Here is a 20,276-nt window from a genome sequence, read left to right on the forward strand (position 1 = left end):
GTCCTGAATATACCTCCCTCCGGCACCGCACCCGCCGGGCTCTGGTCTATTCCATGGTCAACCCTTTGGACTTGAACTCGGTGTGGAGAATCTGCGACAGGCACCTCCCGAACTCCTCCAGGATCATCTGCTGGGCCAGGCCCTCCGAGCGCTGCGCCCTCTCGGCCTCCTCGCCCTGGGCCAGCAGGCAGGCGCAGGTCGCCTCCACCACCTCCCAGGAGATGCACGAGGACCACCTGTGGGGACGTGGCTGTGAGGCCCGGCAGAGGCTCCGCTGCGTTTAGGCACCGCTATGTGCAAGGGGACAGGCATGCCACGGCGTTTTAAAGAATGTCACTGGTAAAAACCGAACGGTGCCTCCCTAACATCGGAAGCTGTTCATGGGAGTGACACCAAGTATCACTTTTAGAAGAAAAACATGGAGGAAGATACATCGGTCAGCTTCCTGACATCCCTCTCGTGGTAGATTCTGAATTTTCTCACAATCAGACCCACCCGCACCCCCAGAGGCCTGGGCTCCGGCCACGGCCACGGCCACGGGCTGGGCGGGAGGAGCCTGCAGGTCCACCTGGGCCCGAGCCCTGAGCAGAGTCTGCACAGCCAGGCTGGGCATCAGCCCCCCTACCCGGGGTCCCAGGAGCCAGGGAGCCCCAGGAGGCCCTGAGGACACACTGGCCTCCAAGGGACCCAAGGAGCCCTGCACAGGGGGCTGCGGGCAGCTGTGCTGGACCCCACAGGACCGGGACAACTTGGGTCTCCCTGTCTGGACAATGTTCAAGGGCGTGGACTGGAGGCAGGAGATCGGGGTGCCCCAATGAACAGGTGTCACCCGGTTTCGAGGCCAGAGCCCAATGCCTGGAGCCTTCGGCTGGCCCCATCGGACACACACAGCCCGAGCGAGGTGGTGACACTGTCACGTGCCACCTTGCAGGACACTTGGCCACGTTTCAGTCACTGTTTACAGGTAAAGGTCTCTGCAGGTCATGACGATGCGTGCTGTGGCCGTCTTTCTAACCAAGTGAAAGTGACCTTGGCTTTTCAAGGACGTGACTCAATGGCATCTGAGAGCAGAGCCGTTCTTTCAAACGGACGATCTGGTTCGACACNCCCCACAGGACTGGGACAACTTGGGTCTCCCTGTCTGGACAGTGTGCAAGGGCGTGGACTGGAGGCAGGAGATCGGGGTGCCCCGATGAACAGGTGTCACCCGGTTTCGAGGCCAGAGCCCAATGCCTGGAGCCTTCGGCTGGCCCCATCGGACACACACAGCCCGAGCGAGGCGGTGACACTGTCACGTGCCACCTTGCAGGACACTTGGCCACGTTTCAGTCACTGTTTACAGGTAAAGGTCTCTGCAGGTCATGACGATGCGTGCTGTGGCCGTCTTTCTAACCAAGTGAAAGTGACCTTGGCTTTTCAAGGACGTGACTCAATGGCATCTGAGAGCAGAGCCGTTCTTTCAAACGGACGATCTGGTTCGACACAGTAAAACCCCTGGTGGCCTTTGAGGCCTGCGAGGACCACGGCACGGCTGCAAACCGAGTCAGCAGGGCGCCTGCAGCTGTGAGCCCACCGCACTGTGGCAAGGACTGCAGCCCTCGTCCCAGTGGCCCTGAGCTGTGGCTGCAGGTGGCAAGGGGTGGCCGGGTTTGCTGTCTGGACGTCACACCCTTGCTGCCTGAGGCCCGGGGCCCACCAGTGACCCCTGCCTGAGTGAGCCTGGTGCTCAGTGCTGGCCCCGGGGCCCTGCCCCCCTCCCTGGCATGGCCCCCCACACTCGCTCCTCCCCCCGCAGAACCGAACTCCCCTCCCAAGGCACCCACCTCTCGGCCCTGATTCCCGGTCGTCCGCCCTCCACGCCTCCAGTCTCCATGCAGGCAGGCACGGCCACTGGTGTTTTTCGTTCTGGGCTCTCCTGGTAATTTCCGCAGCCAGTGCATTTGCAAATAGAAGAGCACATCATTTTGGCCTGGTAATGTAAAATGCTTCAGTGAAACGAGCTTGTCCTGCTGGCCATCAACAGGCAACGAACAAATTCTATTTGGACTAAAATAACTGTTCGTATTTATATGTGTGCCTAATCTGCAATTTTCTTTTCTTTTTTTAAAATTTATTTCTTTACCTTTAGAGGGGAAGGGGAGAGGGAGAGAAACATCAATGTATGGTTGCCTTTTGTGTGTCCCCTGCTGGGAGTTGGCCTGCAGGGAACCGGCCTGCAACCCAGGCATGTGCCCTGACTGGGAATCGAACCGTGATCCTCTGGTTCGCAGGCCTGTGCTCAATCCACTGAGCTACACCAGCCAGGGCTATAATCTGCAATTTTCATACCAAAAAACCATAGTGTGAGGGGAGCGAAGAGCATGTTCCCACTCGACGCCATTGTGGGGACACACTGGTGTGCTGACAGGTGAGTAGGGAGGGACTCTGGAAGGCTGGCAATGTGGGTGGGAGTCCCCAGGGTGCTCTCTGCCTCCGCGGGGCATTCTGGGGAAGCACCCCTGCAGAATGGAGGGAGTGTGCATGCGGTGGCTGGCCACGCCATCCCGGGGGGCTCACCTCTTCCCCCTGCAGCGGAGGCTATGCGGGCCCCAGAATACGAACCCACGGGTGGGGTGGGGGCGGTTCCCGGCTGCACCCGACGAGCCTGGGTCTGGGCCTTTGCCCAAGCTGGCCCTGGGGGCCACTGGGTTTCCAGCTGCCTCTGCATTCTAGCCCTGGCGTTTCCAACTCAGCCGCACACCTCAGAGGGTGGGTGGTGTGTTTTATTCTGCACCTCCCAGCGTTCTGAGCAGGTTTCTTTGGCATCTCAGGTGGCTCCAGTGCCAGGGACTGCGGGTCACTCGCACCTCTTGGCGTTCCGTCTCTGCCAAGGTGCTGACTGCACCTTCAGGGTCCCAGTGGGGGCGGTGGGGCCTTTTGGTGCACAGCTCTGAAGCCGGGAGGACCTGTCTTAGGCCTGACCTTCCAGGACAGCCTTTTAGAAGTGAGATTCACAGGCTTCCCCAAAAGGCCTGAAGCAGCGAGAGACAGTCTCCACAGGCAGGTGTCTCTGCCAAGCGGGTAGGCCTGAGGGTTCTGCCCTTTCCTCTTTTCCTCCAACACGAAGAGATAGAAAAGGGAGAGACGAAACTGAAGGGGGAAGCAAGTACCCCACTGCCACTCAGTCTCCGGGAAAGAGTGCCTGGCTGCCCAGGAACCAGTCTGCCCCCAGGAGGGCACCGCCCATTCTCGCCTCTGAGGGGCTGCGCGCTGGGCTGAGCCGCCTGCCACCACTTCAAGTACTCGACCAGCATTCGCCTGGGGACATGTCCCCCTACTCCGCCCAGGGAAGAGGAGGCCCACCTCTGGGGACACCAGTCTGCTGGCTATCGCTTGTGGCTCCCAGGGCCAGAGCCGCAGCCACAGAGCAGGCATCCCTGGCGGCAGGTGTCCTCAGGGGACACGGTGCGTCCAGGACACGGGGCCGGCTCCCATGGGCAGCCTGGGCTCATCTGCCTGATCTCTAAGGCATGTAATTTATGTTAAAGAAACGAATCCAGCCCCGGCCAGGCGGCGCAGTGGGCTGGTGCCACCCCACAGACCAGCTGTTTGTCCCGTCAGACTCCCCGTCACTTAGGGGGCAGTCCTGGGAAGCGCCTCCCCCATCGTGAAGGGCGCGCGGCCCCACTCATTCCCCGCCCACCTGTCTGCACGTGGAAGGCCTGTGGCAGCCGCGTCTCAAAGCCACGCGCACTCATCGTGGGGGGTCCCCGGTGGTGCAGTGGCCGAGAAAAGCAGGGTGTCCGCAGGGACGCATCCCCTGCCCACAGTTCCGTCGCTCTTCCCGACAAGCGGGGCTCGGCTCTGCCAGCAGCTCGAGTTTGCCAGACACGCGCCGTGTCCCAGCGTCATCCACAGGGCCAGCGTGCACGTTGCCCACAGGGCAGCCCCAGGTCTCACCGCCGGGCTGTCTTTTCGGGCAACATGACCGTTTTTATCGACTCTGACATTCTTTGTCTATTTACCTCCCTTCCACCTACACAGACAGCTGTGCAGGTTTTTAATAGCAGAGTGAGCCAATGCTCGTTGAAAAGATCCGGAGACGCCCACCGCAAGGCAGGCCGGGAGTGAGGCTGCCGCAGAGTGGGGGTCCGTCGTGGTGCACACGCCTGCAGGCGGGGCGTGGTGCGTTTGAGCTGGTGAGCACCTGGTAAGCACCCCCCCGAGGTCAAGCTGGAGGAGCCTGCAGCCCCCAGAGGGTCCCTCAGCCTCCCTCTCAGCCCACACCCCCCAATGGGGACCACCAGTCTGACTTCACGCCAGTGGGTGGCGCAGTGCGACCCTCTCCATCCAGCTCCTTCCATCAGCGCAGTGCCGGTGGGCTCCCCCACAGCCGCACACGGCTCCGGCCCTTCCTGTCCCACTGCCGTCCAGTGCTGCACTGTGGTTCCCCTCAACACACGGACCCCTGCGACCTGGACGGGCACTTGGGTGTGGGGCTGCGATGACTGAACCTGGTGCGAACGTTCTCGGCAAGTCTCTGGTGGACACGTGCACTCCTTCCCATCGGCTGTGTTTTCAGGGATAGAATTGCCAGTCACAGTACAAATGAAGGTTCAGCTCCAGCCGCTATTGCCACGCAGACTCCCAAAGTGGACGTGCCGATTCGTGTCCCTGCCCGCAGTGTGCAGAGCACTGCATCTTTCAGTCAAGCTTCTTACTCTGAGGGGCAGGCAGTGCCTTCACCCCTGTAGAAAGTGCGAGGGGACCGACGTCACGTGCACGTCATCGTCTTCTGCCCGGCAGGTCTGGCTGGACCAAGGCTGTGAGTTGTCTTCAACTGATGGGCCGATCATTCAAGAGAGGGTTAAGTATTTTAGAAAAGATGAACCGACCGACCAGGGCACAGTGGGACCGCCTCCAGTCCACAGGCGGCATGGTGGCCCCCCGCGGCCCTCTGTGACCTAGAGCGCACAGGGCCATGTCCCCGGCCGGCTGGCAGCCCCGCCCACTCGTCCTGCCTGCTCTGGGCACACAGAGGGGTGGGGGCGGGTGCTGTGAGCTCCGCACTTGGCCTTCAGCAGCAGCCTGCACTTGGCCTGTGGGGCTGGAGCCCTGGGAAGGAAGCTGAAGTCTCCTGTTACCGGACACCCAGGAACACAGACCAGATGTGCATGATGGCTGAGCGCCCCCCGTACCCCGTTTTCTCTGTTCAGTGGACCAGCCAGAGGCCTGAGGCCCCCACGTGGGCCCCTCTGCTGCACATCCGACCTACGCTTCTCAAACCGAGACACGGGGGCGTCTGCATGTCCTTAAGCCAGGCCCTTGGGAGCTGTGCAGCGCCCCCACCGCTGGAGGGACGCTCTCTCTGGGTCCCCACCTTTGGGCACAGAGCACACGCAGCTCAGAGTCAGCACCTTGGGCTTTCCCTGTGCCGGGGGGAGACTCTTGGGGGTGGATCTTACGAACAGCTCAAGCGCTTCTCAACACTACAGCGCCTGTGTTTCGTGGGAACGTTATTTACCTTAATGGCCTTAAACCGTTCCATCCCGTGACACAAACTGTTGCAGCCACCGTCACAGCTGCAGTTGCCGAGGAAGTCCCCACCGGCAAGGCGGCTGCAGCACCTGTGGAGACAGCAGCACAGCGTGTCAGCGGCGTGGCGGCCGGGGCAGGTGGGGGGCAGAGCGCGCGGCCGAGCCCACGTGTGGCCCACACAGCTTCTCTGTGATGACCCCCCGACCGACCAGCCGGCACGGTGTTCTCCAGGGACTTGCATAGAAGACGGAGAGAGCTCCTCAAAGCGCTGGCTCCTTGCACAGGGGTTTGCAGAGCAAAACCATCTCCTGGCAGTGGCCACTGGAGGCCCCGCCCCCGCCCCCACTGTCCCCGTCCCAGGCAGGGGGCTCGCCCCTTGGCCAGGCCTTGACCGGGAGTGGACCGTGGGGCCTGGTGGTTGTGCCTGGTCTGGGCTCTGTCGGGCTACACCCCCGTCACTGTGTGGGGAAGAGGGACAAGCGAGGGAGGGGCATGTAGCTGATTTTATAACTTAGAAGATCACAAATGTACCAGGGAGGGCCTTGCAAAGCCCAAGAGCAGGAGCCAACTGCTGCCGTCCTTACCCAGCCACAGCTGTTTTGGGTGGCGCCGCCAGGGCTGGCCCCGTGGGGAAGGCAGACCCATTGACTGTGGTCGCTGGGGCTCCCTCGCTGAGCTGCAGAAGCAAAGGCACAAATATTTTGAGTTGGCCGTATGTTCCAAAAGTTCCACCGAGTCAGCCCCGCCATGCAGAGAAAACGGTCCCCTTTCCTCCGGCCCTTTCCATCACAGTCCCTTTACAGCCTTGCCTGGGACTTGCCCCTGATGGGATGACTGGCCCCCAGCAGGCCCCGGTGCAGGCTGTGAGGAGGGCCGCAGTGGGGAGAGCAGCCCCAGGGGCCCGGGCAGGGTGCAGGGCCAGCGGGCCTGGCTGGGGGACGAAGGAGGGGTCGCAGGTGCAGGGCCCGGTCACCGATTGGCTGGCGGCCACGCACACAGCTGTCAGCTGGCCACCCAGGGCACTGTATCGGACATCTTCCTCATTTTGTAAAATAAGTCCAATTACAAATTTCTGTAAACTAAAACTGGCCATCACTCCTACATCCTCTGTAGGATGTAAGTGATCTTGAGCTTCGACGTCTCAGTAGGAACCACAACTTTATCATCTACACAAAACCAATTGCAGTCAGTTTTAACAAATTCCAAAGCCACGTTACAGCCTCTGCTTTATCCATGTCCCTTGTCGTCTGGTTCTTTGTCTGTATGTCGCTCAGTAGCACGAAGACAATGGTCACGGGAAGCGGGGGAGGGAAATGCTGGTAAACCGCCACGGGTCCCAGTTCCTCCTTCTCGGAGCTTGAAACCGCCACGGGGGTCGGGAAAATGGTGGGTCTGTGACTCCGCCCACATCAGCGTTCAGGTTCTGTGCTGTCCCTCTGACCCTCCCTCCCCCAAATCTCGAGACTGAAGAACAAGCTCTGTTTAGGAAGCATGGTCTGGGAGACCCCACATTACAGGTCCTCCTCTCTTTCCCTCTCCTGCTTCTTTTTAACAGCATGCGGCCCTGGCCACGTGAGGCTTGAGGACGTGAGGAGCCACCCTGGTCTAACTCCTTCCGTACAAACCCCGAGTGGCCGGGGACCTCAGCCCCAGGGTCCCCCTCTCCTGGCCGAGAGCAGCTGCGTCCTTCATCTGCAGGGGGAGGGGCATTTGTATGTCGCTGTGCCCGCCCGGTGTCCCTCTCACAGCCTACAGACACCCGTGGGTGTCCCCACACGGGGCCCACAGAGCTTCTGGAGGGAGGGTCTGGCAGTTCCCAGGTCGAGGCGATTCTTTGCATAAACCACGTACAGTCTCCTTGCCCCTCTGCTTATTCAGCCTCAGAGTAAAGCAGAGAGAAGGAAATGCTCCTAAAGGCCAGGTAGGCAGTGAGTTGAGGGAGGCGCTTTGACAGCGTCCATGGCCCCTTCAGCAGTGCTTGGCCCCCAGGAGCAGAGAAAGCAAGTCCCCCCCCACCCCCGCCTGTGTGGAGGAGGCGGGTCTGTGTCAGCACGTCCCGTCCTGCGACCGAGAGCCTGTTTCTGAGTGGCTCGCCCAGACTGTGGTCCCCGGTGCACTTGGCGGAGGAGCGAGAGAACAGAGCCGGGGGTGTGGCAGGCAAGCAGCCAGGGCATCGCTCAAATCATTGCCCCAAAAGCCCCTGCCAGTGCAGCTCAGTCGGGTGGGGCGTCAGCTGTAAACTGAAAGGTTGCAGGTTCAATTCCAGGCCTGGGCACCCACGTGAAACAACCGATCAGTGTTTCTCTCCCACATCCATGTTTCTCTCCCTCCCTTCCCCCCTCTCTAAAGTCAATAAGCATGTCTTTGGTTGGGGATGAAAAGGTAATTTAAAAGAAGCCAGGGGAGCCAAAGTGGGGACAAGAATGACACAGGCAAGGAGGAGAGGAGGCTCTGGGGGTGGGGGTGGGGGTGGGGGGTGGGGGGAGGAAGAACAGCCGGTGCTGGCCTTACTGAGCTGCGACAGTGGGGAAGGCAAGGCAAGGCGAGGAGGAGGTGCAGGGCAGCCCGGCAGAGGAGAGGCTCACGACAGACCCCTTGTTGGTGCGCATGGGTCACGGCTGGGACTCGTGCTCCTCTCTCCTCAGCCTGGAACAGCCTCCCCTCCTGGCTGCTGTCGCACTTGAGGAAATATTTATTCATTGGCAAACATTTAACTCTGTGCACACCCTCGGCCACAGTGATGATCTCTAGTCTCACGACTTTAACCCCCACCTGTGCACTGACTGACCTTCTCCTCCACGCTAAACTCCCGACTCCTAGGCAGTGTCATCACCACAGGTGTCTAAGGGATGCCCCAAATTCAGTATTCCACATGGGACCCCACACACCAGTTTAGCACCAGGTCAGGCTGAAAACCAGCATCCTGACTCCTCCATCTCCCATCCCACACCCAGCCCGTCGATGACACTGACCCCACGGCACTGCCACCATGGGCTGAGCCACTGTCCTCCTGAAATCACTGAGATTAGATGACAGCTGGGTCCCCACCTCCGCCCCCGGCCCTCCTCTGTGCCAGCCCCGTGGGAGGCACAGCCCTCCCACCTGCTCCTGCTCACTGCACCCTGGCCCCAGAGGCTCCTCCTGGCTGTCTCCACAGCAGGCGTGACCCTGTGCTGCGCTGGTCCTCGCCTCCCGGAGTCTTCCAGGCCCCCCTGGCTTCAAGACTGTGATCAAGTGCCCCCTTCTGGATGGAGCCCACAGCACGCCCTGTGCAAACTTGTAGCCTGCTTTCCTCCCACCAACCGCGTCCCTGACGCCCACCCAATGCCCACCGTCCACGGTCCCAGCGTGCACCTGCTCCCGCAGGAGGGCAGAGCGGTGTGTTGCATTTTGTTTTGGGGGTTCCTGTTCGCTGGCTGAGGCAACCTCAGAGCTCAGCCCTGCACCTGCGGGTGGGAGGGGTGATGCCCTGTGTGTGCCAGGCTTGTCCTGGTGTGTAGCTCACAGACACACACACACTCATGAGACCCCCCACAGCGCTCACACTCCCCATGGACGTGCACAAACCCACACACGCCCAGAAACCACAGGGTGGGGACAGTGGCTGGCCGCCTGGGCAGGAAGTCATGGAAGGTGCTTCTGGGGCGGTGAGGTCTCACAGCCGGACTTGGGAGCAGAGCGTGTCTGTCTTACAGCTGCAGCTGCAGACGCACGTTAAACCTCAACCATTTCCATAACACCGAGGGGGTGCTGGTGGCAGGACCACAGGGGCAGAACAGTGGCCTGGAGGCGGAGGGGAGGACCAGACAGCGTCACAGAGGTGGCAGATAGCCATGCCCTGGACTCAGTCCGCCCTTCCCTGTGTCTGGGGCAGCCGGGAGAGGCTGGCCGCCTGGTCAGCCATTTCCTGTTGGTCTTTAAATGGAGGATAGATTATATTGCCTGAGAAATGCCAGCTTTGGCAACTGACATTTCAAGAGATGATAATGCTCGACTGCATTTTTAAAAATTAAAATGACGACTCACTTGTTGTGTGATGAGGTTTAGTTTTGCTGGTACGGGCAAAAGGCGTCCTACTAAAGCCGTCACTGGTCTGGGGCCATCTGCAGGAGGACAGGGAAAACCGACCGAAACCACACATTGCTTTTCCTCTGCTTGCGCACGGATGGGAGCACAAAACCGAGAATGAGTCACTGACTATTGTGTGCAGTCATTTAAACTTATCTTCATCCTATTTATGTTTTTATCCTATAAAAAGCTTCCAGGTCAATGATTTTTTTTACCTCTTACACCCTTTTTCTTTGCCATAAAGTGACTGAGCTTGAGCATGGGGGCCAAGCTGTGCCCGGTCCCCCTGGTGCTGGTGGGGGCCCCACTGCGCCTGCCCAGTAAATGCCCCCAGAAGCCCAGAGCTTTTATTTTCAAAAAAGCACAGCGACATCTGTTGGACACCAGGTGAACTACTTCCCAGTTGTGTGTATTCTTTTTCCAGCCCTAAGGTGTCAGGATGTAATTTATTAGGCTATTTGGACCGAACTTTTTAAGGACTAGAACTGACAGGCGTTCCTCTGGCCTGAGGGTGCAGTGAAGAACACCCCTGAGACACGAGGGGCCTGTGAACCTCGGTGTTCGGGGGGCCCGGTGGAAGGAGAGCCGAGCTCGGTCTCCTGAGCCACCGCCCTCGGAGTCGGGCCTGCGTGGCCCCTGAGTCCTGCTACCTTGAGACTCCGTCAGGATGTGGTCACTTTAGGGTGATGTTTACAGCGCAGGGGACTGGGCGGCCGAGGTGTGATCAGCTGACAAGGAAGCAGGTGTGGTGAGCATCACTCAAACCCTCTCCTCCTGCCCATCTACGGGCTGCAGCAGCAGGGGCCGCTGGGCGCCAGAAGGAGCGGCATCGGGGAAGAAGGCCCATCTGCCTGTGCAGAGGCCGGGCAGCTCCGCCCCGTGCAGCCAGGCCCCGCCCTGCTCCTGCTCCGCGGGGAGAGGCCGAGCCTGGAAGGCATCTCGCAGTCCCTGGGTGAAGGGGCCCCCGGTGGAGCAGAGGCCACACTCTTCCTCCGCACTTGGCGCCAAAGGTCCCTTGAAATGACATTTGGGTGTAGTGTTGACATAAATTTTTTGGCAGGTCAGCGAGTCATCTGGTAAGAAAATTTCCTTAACATCTAATAAGAAAACCATCCTGGTTAACCCAATACTTAGAATGACACCATTACATTATTGTCCACATAGAAATGCCTGTTTTTAAAGAATTCATGTCTAACTTCTGTAAATACAACCTTTTAATCTTTAATCCCTCACAAGCATTTTGGGATAACCCAGCATTTATGTGTCACTTGTTACCATTGTGCCGGTTTGAAGATGTTTCTGAGTGAATGGATGTCCCGCAGTCAGCATTTGCTACAGTTATTTCAGCTCAAGGTGATTGTACAAAAATGTTTACATTAAATGTTAGTGTACAACGCACCTGAGCAGTCAGCCTCCCACCCACCCTGGGAAAGGTGGACACCGCAGCCCAGGGACCGTGGGGCAGGGCCACCTGTCAGCATGAATTGTCACCTGTCAGGCTGCGGAGTCCCTTCAGCTAGCAGCTGCAGAGGACAGCTACCCAAGAATTCGAGATAGTCGACACAGTGCACATAAACTAGCCCATAAAGACATTGTTCTATTCTTAGCTCACTACTACAGAACATGACTTAGTATCCTAACTGCCCATTTCACTTTTACTTTTGGTGCAAAGCTAAAGCGTGTTCACTTACCAACTTACATAGGGTGCGTTTGTAGTGGGCTCCATACCTGACTGTGGGGAACCGCTCTGGTCCCGGCCACGAGGAGCCCAGTGAAGAGCCTGCAGCCCGGCTGCGCCGGGGCCATCTATGCACAGTATCGGCGCGCCCCCCCTCATCTGGCACAGCACCTGGAACAGAAAGCAGTGGGTGGGCACCGTTCGAAAAGCCAGCCGGCCAGGTGAACCTACACACGCCGCAATCTGAGAACGCAGCTTTAAGCCAGTAACTTTTTGTGGGAAATGGCAAGCGGCAGACGTGTTCCCCACGTCTCACTCCACAACCTGCTCTGGGGGTGGGCGGACGGAAGTTCCTGCCCCGCCCTTCTCCGCAGGCGCCTGACCCTTGAGGTGGGCACAGTAAGGGACGGTGCCCCTTACTGTCCAGGGTCTACCTGAGCAGAAGGCGTGCGGAGCGCCCCGCCCCACTCAGCTCGTCAGTTCTCCTGAAAACGTCGGCCCCAGGCGCTGTCTCTGCAGCAGCCGCACACTCAGAGTGCTTTCTAATTTCGTGACGATCGTTCTTTCCTGCCACGTGCATGTGCTGTTATTTAACACGTGGGATTTTTAAAAAATATGTATTAATTTTATTTTCTACAAGAGCAACCTGGAAAGGTTAATGCAAGGACAGGAAAGTTCTAAGAAGCTCCGTCAACATTCCTGGGCCTGACCAGCACTCTCAGACCGCCTGCTTGGGTTCTGCCTGTAAATACGTCCTCCACAAGTCAAGCGAGCCTGTGAGCAGGACACGTCAGTCAGGTAAGGGCCAGCTGGAGCCCTCCCTGCGCGCAGTCCTGTCCCCGAGGCCAGAGGGCAGTGGCTTCTGCCCCCACACAGCGCCCAGCCTGACGGCAGAGCCACACATGCCCGCAGGGACCGTGGATCTGCCTTCACGGTTCCTCCGGGTTCCCTGGGCAGGAAAACCCCAGGGGGCACCAAGGACCGACGCTGCCGAAGCGACACGTGCGGAGCCTGAGTTTGTAAGGTGCCGATCGCCCAGCAGCAGCAGACCTGTGCGCTCCAGTTTCATTGGTCTCCAGGGAACTGAGTTTCAGCCACGCACACTCGGGCGCCCACACGCACACGACACTGTGAGACAGGCTCGGGTGGACTCTGAGGTGGACCCTGCCCACGAGCAGTTGGGGCTCTGCCCTGCCCCGCCCCCCGCACTGTCATTAGAGGAGAAGCTGGCAGTGCGACACCTCGGTTTTCCCATCTGTAAATGGAGAGGAAAGTAGCGCCTACAGACCTGGTAAGAGAATTAAAGGGAATCGGCACACAAACTGCAGAGGTCCCCACTGGCCCTTCCCACAGGAGTATTAGTCCCCATTGCTGGGGACTTGGGGGCAGGGAGGGAGGGAAGCGCCTGTGTCCCGCAGCCTCACCCACCCTCCTACCAACACGCCAACCCTGCCGCTGAGTGCTGAGCGGGCGCCAGCCTGGGTCAGCACTGACGGATCGGACTTGTGGTTGCCGTCCTTCAAAATACAGCCTCGTCCTCATCTGCGTTCGCCTTGCTTAGACCAGGCAGGAGGGAGACTCTTGGAGGTGAAAGGGACCTTAGGAAGGTGCTGCTTCTGCCCCTCTGGGTAGATGAAACCAGCACAAACGCTGATGCAATGGTTCAGCAGAATGAAAAACCAGTGACCGAGACCACCAGCACTGCTGATCGCTGGCGGCTTAGTCTCGCGTGCGAGGGGCCGCACAGGTCCCACGAAGAGCCACGCTTTCTTCGGCCTCATTACCATGGGGCTGGGGTCCTGGTGAGACATTCCAGAGGCGCCGTCCGCCTCCTGCGACGACCAGAACACGCGGGCTTCCTGGGAAAGGGGGTTCCGCAGCGCGGCCTCCTCCGGAATCTCACCTGTGACCCCTCCGTCCTTTACTTCCACCTGAAAAAGCAGTGCTACTTTAGGACTGGGATCGTGGGCGCTGCATTCAGCAGGTGCAGAAGGCAAGACTCTCGGTGGAAGTCACGCTGTTGCAGCGGAGCACCCTTACCCTCTTCCTGCCTCCCGGCCTCTCGCCTTTCTCCCTGCAGGACAACAAGTCACCCCACCAGCCTCACTGGGGACTGAGGACCCCAGAACCCAAATCATCTGCCCACGAGGCGTGGGATGTGATCTCCAGGTAGCACTGGGTGTAAGTAGCCGAGAAGATGCCCCGGTCGTCGGGTGCCCCTCAAGCTGCCCCGCAGGCCCCGCCCTACAGGAGCTGGCAGCCTAGTGGGGCCTTCCCGAATCGACGACCGCCAGTCCCCGTCCTCGGCGCCAGTGCGCCGGGCCGTGTGCAATGTTCCGGCCCGTCATTCTTTCTCGGAGAAGCTGCAACCCTGCCTGCTGTTTCAGCAAGCCTTGTGACATAAGGTCTAACGTGTTGCCAGTAACAGTTGTAATTAAGTAGCGGTGCTTTCCCGGGACAACGCCATTCATTGTTAATGTGAGGCAGTGGGGGAGCCATCACCACCCACCTCGTGTCTCAGCTCTGCTCTGGCACAACTGTCATGCCAGCAAGACGACCCAGAGCGGGGAGAAACGCGTGATATTACTGCACGTCGGTGGAATGTTTAAGAACTAAAGGGCCTCCGTGAAAAACAATCACCGTCAGCACTGAGGGTTTTAATACTGGCATCACTCTCAAGTTCGGAGAGAACGTAAAGGGGCCTGAAAGCAGCAGCCAACTGGCACTGCGGGCCCCCACCCCACTTCCCAGCCCGGCTGCCTGTGCCGGAGGCAGGCGAGTCCTTCAGTAAAGATGGTGTTTCTGCGGGAGCCAGGCTGGCACCAACAGGTGGAAGGTACAGGGCATGTTTGGCCTCATGCTCCACTGTGGAGGAAGACAGCTTCGGGTGGAGGTGTGGCGAGGGGACCACCTGCGCTACGCTCCCCTCAGGCAGGTGGGGAGAGGGCAGGGCCCCAGGCCAGCATCCGGCCAAGGAGCAGCAGTGGGGCTGACAGAAAACTGGGGGCAGGAGAGGGGGGAACCCCGCTGCGGTGCCAACGCAGTCAGGCTCCAGCTGCCTCAAGGCACCTCAGATGTGCTGCGCAGGCTTCAGCTACGGCACTAAAGGGGCCCATGGCCCCATAGTTGAGCTCCCCAAACTAGATGCTTTGGGGGGCCAGCATCCACGTCCCCGGGATCCTCTGCTTAGTCTCAGCGGACACAGAGCGGAACCCCCCCCCCCGGGGTTTCCTGCAGCCCAGGAGGTCGGGGGCTGAGAACCCGCAGGAGTTACTGGTTCATGTTGCACATGCCTGAAGAACAAAGCATTACAAACACAAAGAAGGGAAAATTCGAGAACACGAGACCTCCACGACACTGCATCTGTTGTCAAGGACACTAGTGACTGACAAACAGGCACCCTTCCTGAAGCCAGGGACAGCAGCCCCCAGGTCAACACACTGCATGTCCTTTCCCTGGGGTTTCGAGCCCTCTGGGGTTAGGCCGAGTTTGAACCAGGGACTCAGGACAGGATCCCCCTGCAGGGAGAATGGCTGGCTGGCTGGTGCACCTCAGACTACAAAGGGGCGCCCTCTGTTCAGAGTGAGGGACTCCGACCGACCGGGGCTGCCGCTGACGCAGGAAATTCAGGGAGCCGCCAGCGCAGCCTCGCGTCCCTACTGGGGCGGGTCCAGGGGGTTCTGCGCGTGTTTCCCACGCGGATCTTACTGGAATCACCCGGACACCGAGGTGGGCGGCTCCTTCCCGCGTCCAGGCGCCCAGGGGCACGACGGCGGGGCTCCCGTGCTGCGCGGTCCGCACCGGGGACAGGAAGTGCACGTTGTAGGCTTGCTGGGGCTGCGCTGCGGGCAGCACGGCGTCCTCCAGGGGGCCGAGCCCGGGGAGCCCCGGGAACTCCCCAAGCATTTCCTCCTCGTTCTCCGCCACCAGGAGCTCGGCTTTGGCCATGGTCTCGCAGTCCACGCTCGGCGCGGGGTTGAACGCGTGCAGCAGGGGCCCCGGGGGGTCCGCGGCGCTCAGGTACAGGTCTCGGAGCACGGGTGCCTCCTCTCGCTCGGCCCTCCCCGCCGCCGCGGCCTTCGGGGGCGGGCCTTCGGAAGCAAACCCGCCGTCTGCACCGAACAGGTCTGGCGCCATCGCCTCTTCGGGGCTGGACGTCCCGCCGAGCAGAGCGCCCTCGTCCATGTCCGCGCCCGGGCCAGGCGGGATCGGCGCGGGCCGCGCACCTGCGACGACGTGCCGGTGAGCGGGTGCCGCTCCCCTGCTCCCCCCCCCCCGCCCCCGCCCCGCGGCCCACCGGCTGATGGGGGAGGGGGGGGTGTTGCCCAGGGGCCCTCCGTTCCCCTCCCCACCTGCAGACCGGAGGCCGGCCCCAGCCCTGGAGACACCCGACGGCGGCCGGGGTCTCAGGTCCAGAGGGTCCCCGAGAGAGGCCTCCTCAGAGGGACGCACCGACAGCCTCGGGTTGCGGGAGTGAAGGTGTGGCCGTTGACAGTTGAGAAAGGGGGCGGAGTCAGAGTGAAAGTGGGCGTGGTCGGGCCAGTGCGAGATCGTGGGCGGGGCTTGGAGTGGTGGTGGGCGTGGCCGGCGGTGGGTGGGAGGGGCAGGCAGGTGGATGGGAGTCAGCGGTGCGGGGAGTGGGGTGAGGTCTCAAGTTAGGGAGTGAGAAGCAGGGAGCCGCCCGGTAGAGAAGGGGCGCTCAGAGAGTAAACGGGGACCAGGGACCGCTGTCGTTGGAGGTGGGCAGGGAAGGGCACTCCCGGGCTCAGCAGCTCCAGGCTCAGGTGAGGACACTCAGGTCCGTCTGACGCAGCGCTGGTGGGACTCCGTAGCTTGACTTCTGACCTTAGCCTTTCAAATGTACCTTTTCTGCCCTCACGCTCAGCAGAACCGGTGCGGGAGCTCCGCCAGTGGATGGAGGGCCGGGGCCTTGCGCCCGCATCTTCCCAGCAGAGCACACACCTCACATCCTTGGTGCTGGCGCTTGGGACAAGTCACTGAAAACTGGGCACTGTCCCTAGAGAGTTTGAACAACCCAGTGTGGATGACTGGTGTTGGGGGGTGGAGTCTGACAAGACCTAGAAGTAGCAAACAACTCACACAAATGCGATGCTCTCTTTGGGTGGGGAGTGAGCTGAATCCAGCCTTCACCGAAGTCACCACTGCAAGGAGTGCAAGCTGGTGCAGGGCAGTGGCCTGGCCTGCCAAGCCCACCCAGCAGAGCTGACAGGTGTTCCGGGGATGGGAGCTCGGGGATGGGAGCTTGGAGCAGGGGGCCGGGGGTGAGGACAGATTCACCATGACTCCTGGGTACCGTTTCATGTGCTACTGTTGTCTGGGTAAAAATTAAAATGGGAAACATCAGCTTCCCAATTTCTTTTTTTAAAATTAAACTTTTCAAACAGCCAAGACAGCAGCACTGTACACTGCTATGTAGCGGTACACGTCAGCATCAAGAAACCCCGAGAAAATTGCATGTGGTTGAGAATTCCCAAAGTGAAGGGACAACCTGAGGTGTGCTGGGGCTAATCTGCAAACCTGGCCTGGGACGTTCAAGTGGAGCTCCGAAGAAACGTCACTGCATCACCCTTGTTGGAGTTTTCCTGCCAAGGGAGTGACCTAAGGCATATTCCCAGCAGCCAGCGCATCACACAGACGGGCCCGGCAACAAGGCCCACAGCTCGGAGAACCCCCTTCCCGCGCCTGCGCTCCGCGGGGCAGCACTCCACAGAAGGCTCTGGGGCTTCGGGTTTGAACTAGGAGAGCTCTTTTTTAAATTACAAAAGCATAAACCCTCCTGCTGGAATATTTAAATACCAGACAAAGCTGACATTCCCTTGACCACCACACTGTCCGCTGCCTGCTGCCTTGCCAAGCAGGGCCACTGTGAATTAAGTCTTTTCAGCTCTTTTCCCGGGGATTTGCATACCTATGTGTGAGGATGGCTTTACCCTAATTTTATGGCTGGAACAATCACATAACATTGAACTCAGGTGAGTTCAAGGGCAGGGCAGAATGCAGCTTGGGCTCCCCAAACTACAGGGACCTAGAAAGCCAGTAATACACACCCAAGAGCCCACACAAAAATGTGAGTGGCACGAATAGCCTGAGCAAACACATCACCCCCATTAATTCACTCACACATCAGACATCTTTACCGAGCAAGCTCCCAGGTGTCAGGCATCACGTACAGAATACACCTCCACCTGGACACCAAGCCGCTCACGGGCTGCCCCCAGCTGCCCTTCTCGCCCTGCTGGGTCCAACTCGGCCAGATCCGTCTGCAAACCAGCCCCCTTGCTGGGCCTGCCGCTCTCCTCTGCTCCTGCCTGACCCACCCACCGTGAGGGCCCGTCTGCCCTGGGCACTTACGATCCTTGGACCGCTTCTCTACCTCCTCCCACGGGAATGAGCTCTCCAACTACAGTCAGAACCCGGGGCGTGTCGGGGGGAGGGCCCCGCCACCATCCCAGCGCCTACAGCAGTGCCCAGCGCCCTGTGCAGTCGGCGTTCAGTAAGAACCCGTGCATCCGCCAGGCAGATGGCCACTGAGCAGCGGCCCCGCTCAGGCTCCAGGCCCAGGACAGGGAGTGGGAGAGAGGCGGGTAGGGTGAAAGCCCACGCCCCACCCAGCACGGGCACTCCGCTCCAGGCCTTTCCTGCGTCACCTGGGCTTCTCACCTTGTCCCAAGGGCCCAGCTTGGTACCTGACTCAACCTCCTTATTCACAGAACAAAAAAGAGACGAACGCTGTGGTACTGGGATTAATGTTTTTATTGATGGCAACATTCATGCTGCGTTTCTAAGATTTACATCCAAAAGAGCAGATTGTATTTACATGCACAGTCCAAGATAACAAATTCAAACCACGGCTTGGTGGGACTGCGGTTTGTTCCAAATTAAATTAAACACGTAATACTCTTACCTCTTCCTTCCCACACGAACAGTAAAGTACAGTAAAAATCCACTCTTCTGTCCTTTAAGGAATATAAAAATTGCATTGACAACGGCACTGATTTGCAAAAATATTTAAAACCTGAGAGGTAAGCCCAGATACATGTGAGTGCTAACATGTGGACATTTGCTGGGTAACACAGACTGGTCAGTGGTCAGTGATACGATTCCGGGGCTCTGAGGGGCTGACAGGCTCTGACTGGAAGCCCCGCTGCCCGAGGCGGAGGGGCTGTGGCCTCCACACCTCCCAGACTATGTAGCACAGATGAGTAGTGGGCTTCCACACCATGGGTTTTTTCCCCGTTCTCATTTCTTGCTTTTAAGAGAAAAACATCTCTGGCCCATCGGGCAGGGTTTCTACATTACAACACAGGTGTGAATAAGCCCGGCGTGCTCCGGGCTGGCCCCTGCTCCCCCTGGCGGGTGGTCCAGCTCCGCCCCGCGACCCCAGGTGCAGGGCTCTCCGGGGCGAGCCCAGCCAGGGCAAAGTGGTCAGAAAAATGAATACCCAGTTGCTTTATGGGACAGCCAAGCTTGTCAGGACTGCCCGGAGGCAGTGGGTCATTCGTTCCAGGATCCTTTCTTTTTATGGTAAATACTGAAGACGATTCAGTGCATAGCTGCTTTTTTGGCCACTCCCCTTTTCTGGATAAGGCACTCCTGTCTAAAGGGTAGGCTGTGTTAAACCCAGCACTCATTGCCTGTGACATTTTAGCCGGCCACCAAGATGACCCAGTGCACCACCGTTCCCCACCTCCTCTGGAAACAGAGGGGGTCCTCTCTCTCGCCAGCTGGGGCTAGAAAGCTCTCTGCCTGGCGCATGGGCGCTGCCCTCTTCTGACCACTTATTTGGAGGTTCCTCTTCCCTTTTCTCAAGTTTTGGTCCTTTCTCAGGGGCAACGGTCATGGTCAGCTTGCCACCAGTTTGGGAAGCAGTACACTGAGGCACACACTGTGTTACGGGGCAGGAACTGTGCTAAACATACAGATAGCATCGGGGCATCCGAAGCCACGTTCCCCGTTTCTGACACCTGCCAACTCTTGAAAGGGAGGCAGTATGATGGGGGAACCCACACAGTGGCCCCTTGGGGGAGCCAGATTCTCTAGGGGGGGGCACAGAAAATGCCTCCTTAGGGCGATCCACTCAGTGGGCTGAGGAGTGAGACACCTGCGACTGCATTTGTTTATTTACAAAATAAACCCCTCGTCTGGTCTCCCTCACATTTAGGGCCTCCCGTGTTTAAGGCACTGGGTTTGGGACACTCGCAAGGTCTGGAAAACTTAAGACGCACACAGCGCAGGCTCCCAACGTGGACGGGAGCCGCAGGGGCAAAGGCTGTTTCTGAAAGCTCACGGTTTCGGGTAGGGTGTCACGCGTGGGTCGGCGGTGAACTGTTCCCGTCTCCGACTCACTCACACGGGTTCTCGCTGGACAGAACGTGGGCTTCCACCACTCGGATCGAATGAAACGCCCCTCAGTACCCGGTGAGGGGCCACCCCCGGGGAGGTGCGGCCACTCCCAGCACGTGCGAAGCCACAGCGCCACTAATTCCTTACGGAGCCCCACGGTATTCTGACCCCTCAATACACACAAGCCGATGCAAAGGCTTTCGGGGGCACCTCCGCACACGCTCCCCAAGTCGGGACCGGCCTAAAAGGAGTAGGGGCCACTTCATGTGGAGGAGGTTGCTGTTCTAGGGAAAAAACAAAACAAAAACCAAAAACACCAAACCCTTGACGGCAAGAAAACGTCTGAGTTTCTCTAGAGGAATTTTTCACCCTGGACTACAATCGGGACTAATGGCGATTTCTCATTTGGCTTTTAATCAGAAGAGCTCGTTTTCTGCCCGGCGGCTGGCGTGGGAATTACTTTCTGGAGTTGGAGCTGAACCCGAACAGCGTGATAATGTCAGTCATGGCCTGTTTCAGGTGCCTCCCAAAGCGATGGGAATCCTGCCGTGTGGAAACAAAAGAACAAACGCCCGTTACGCGTGGCGGTCCCCACATGTCCATGCCCTTCTCATCCGACTCAAACAAGCAGCGCCCGTCTCTTTTCCTG

The 20,276-nt window shown here is 59.3% G+C and overlaps 2 protein-coding genes across 4 annotated transcripts in view; both read right to left on the reverse strand.

Moving 5' to 3' along the window:
- Positions 1-18: 18 nt before the first annotated feature.
- On the reverse strand, positions 19-15,448 carry TESMIN (testis expressed metallothionein like protein). The gene is made up of 8 exons (XM_037062616.1): positions 14,972-15,448; positions 13,048-13,194; positions 11,314-11,434; positions 9,544-9,620; positions 6,102-6,193; positions 5,504-5,606; positions 1,824-1,969; positions 19-236 (listed from the first exon to the last, which is right to left on the reverse strand). The coding sequence occupies exons 1-8, from the start codon at positions 15,446-15,448 to the stop codon at positions 47-49; spliced, it is 1,353 nt and encodes a 450-aa protein (XP_036918511.1). The 3' UTR covers positions 19-46.
- Positions 15,449-18,022: 2,574 nt separating this feature from the next.
- CPT1A (carnitine palmitoyltransferase 1A) overlaps positions 18,023-20,276 on the reverse strand; it is a 43,911-nt gene continuing 41,657 nt past the window's right edge. For all 3 annotated transcript variants that reach the window (XM_037062565.1, XM_037062566.1, XM_037062564.1), the window contains one exon: positions 18,023-20,170. In XM_037062565.1, the coding sequence (XP_036918460.1) occupies positions 20,084-20,170 (87 nt within the window). In that variant the 3' untranslated portion in view covers positions 18,023-20,083. The remainder of the gene's footprint in view (positions 20,171-20,276) is intronic.

Source organism: Sturnira hondurensis, unplaced genomic scaffold (assembly GCF_014824575.4).
Source record: "Sturnira hondurensis isolate 20B ecotype Veracruz unplaced genomic scaffold, ASM1482457v3 Scaffold0014099, whole genome shotgun sequence".
In the NCBI taxonomy this organism is placed as follows: domain Eukaryota; kingdom Metazoa; phylum Chordata; class Mammalia; order Chiroptera; family Phyllostomidae; genus Sturnira; species Sturnira hondurensis.

Bases quoted from the DNA above. Each gene is read 5' to 3' on its own strand.
- TESMIN (XM_037062616.1), bottom strand. From the start codon at position 15,448: ATGGACGAGGGCGCTCTGCTCGGCGGGACGTCCAGCCCCGAAGAGGCG. The intron at 11,435-13,047 runs GTAATGAGGCCG...TTTCTGTTCCAG, and splicing joins ACCAGGACCCCAGCCCCATG to GTGCTGTGCCAGATGAGGGG. The intron at 1,970-5,503 runs GTAAATAACGTT...TTACATTACCAG, and splicing joins AACGGTTTAAGGCCATTAAG to GCCAAAATGATGTGCTCTTC.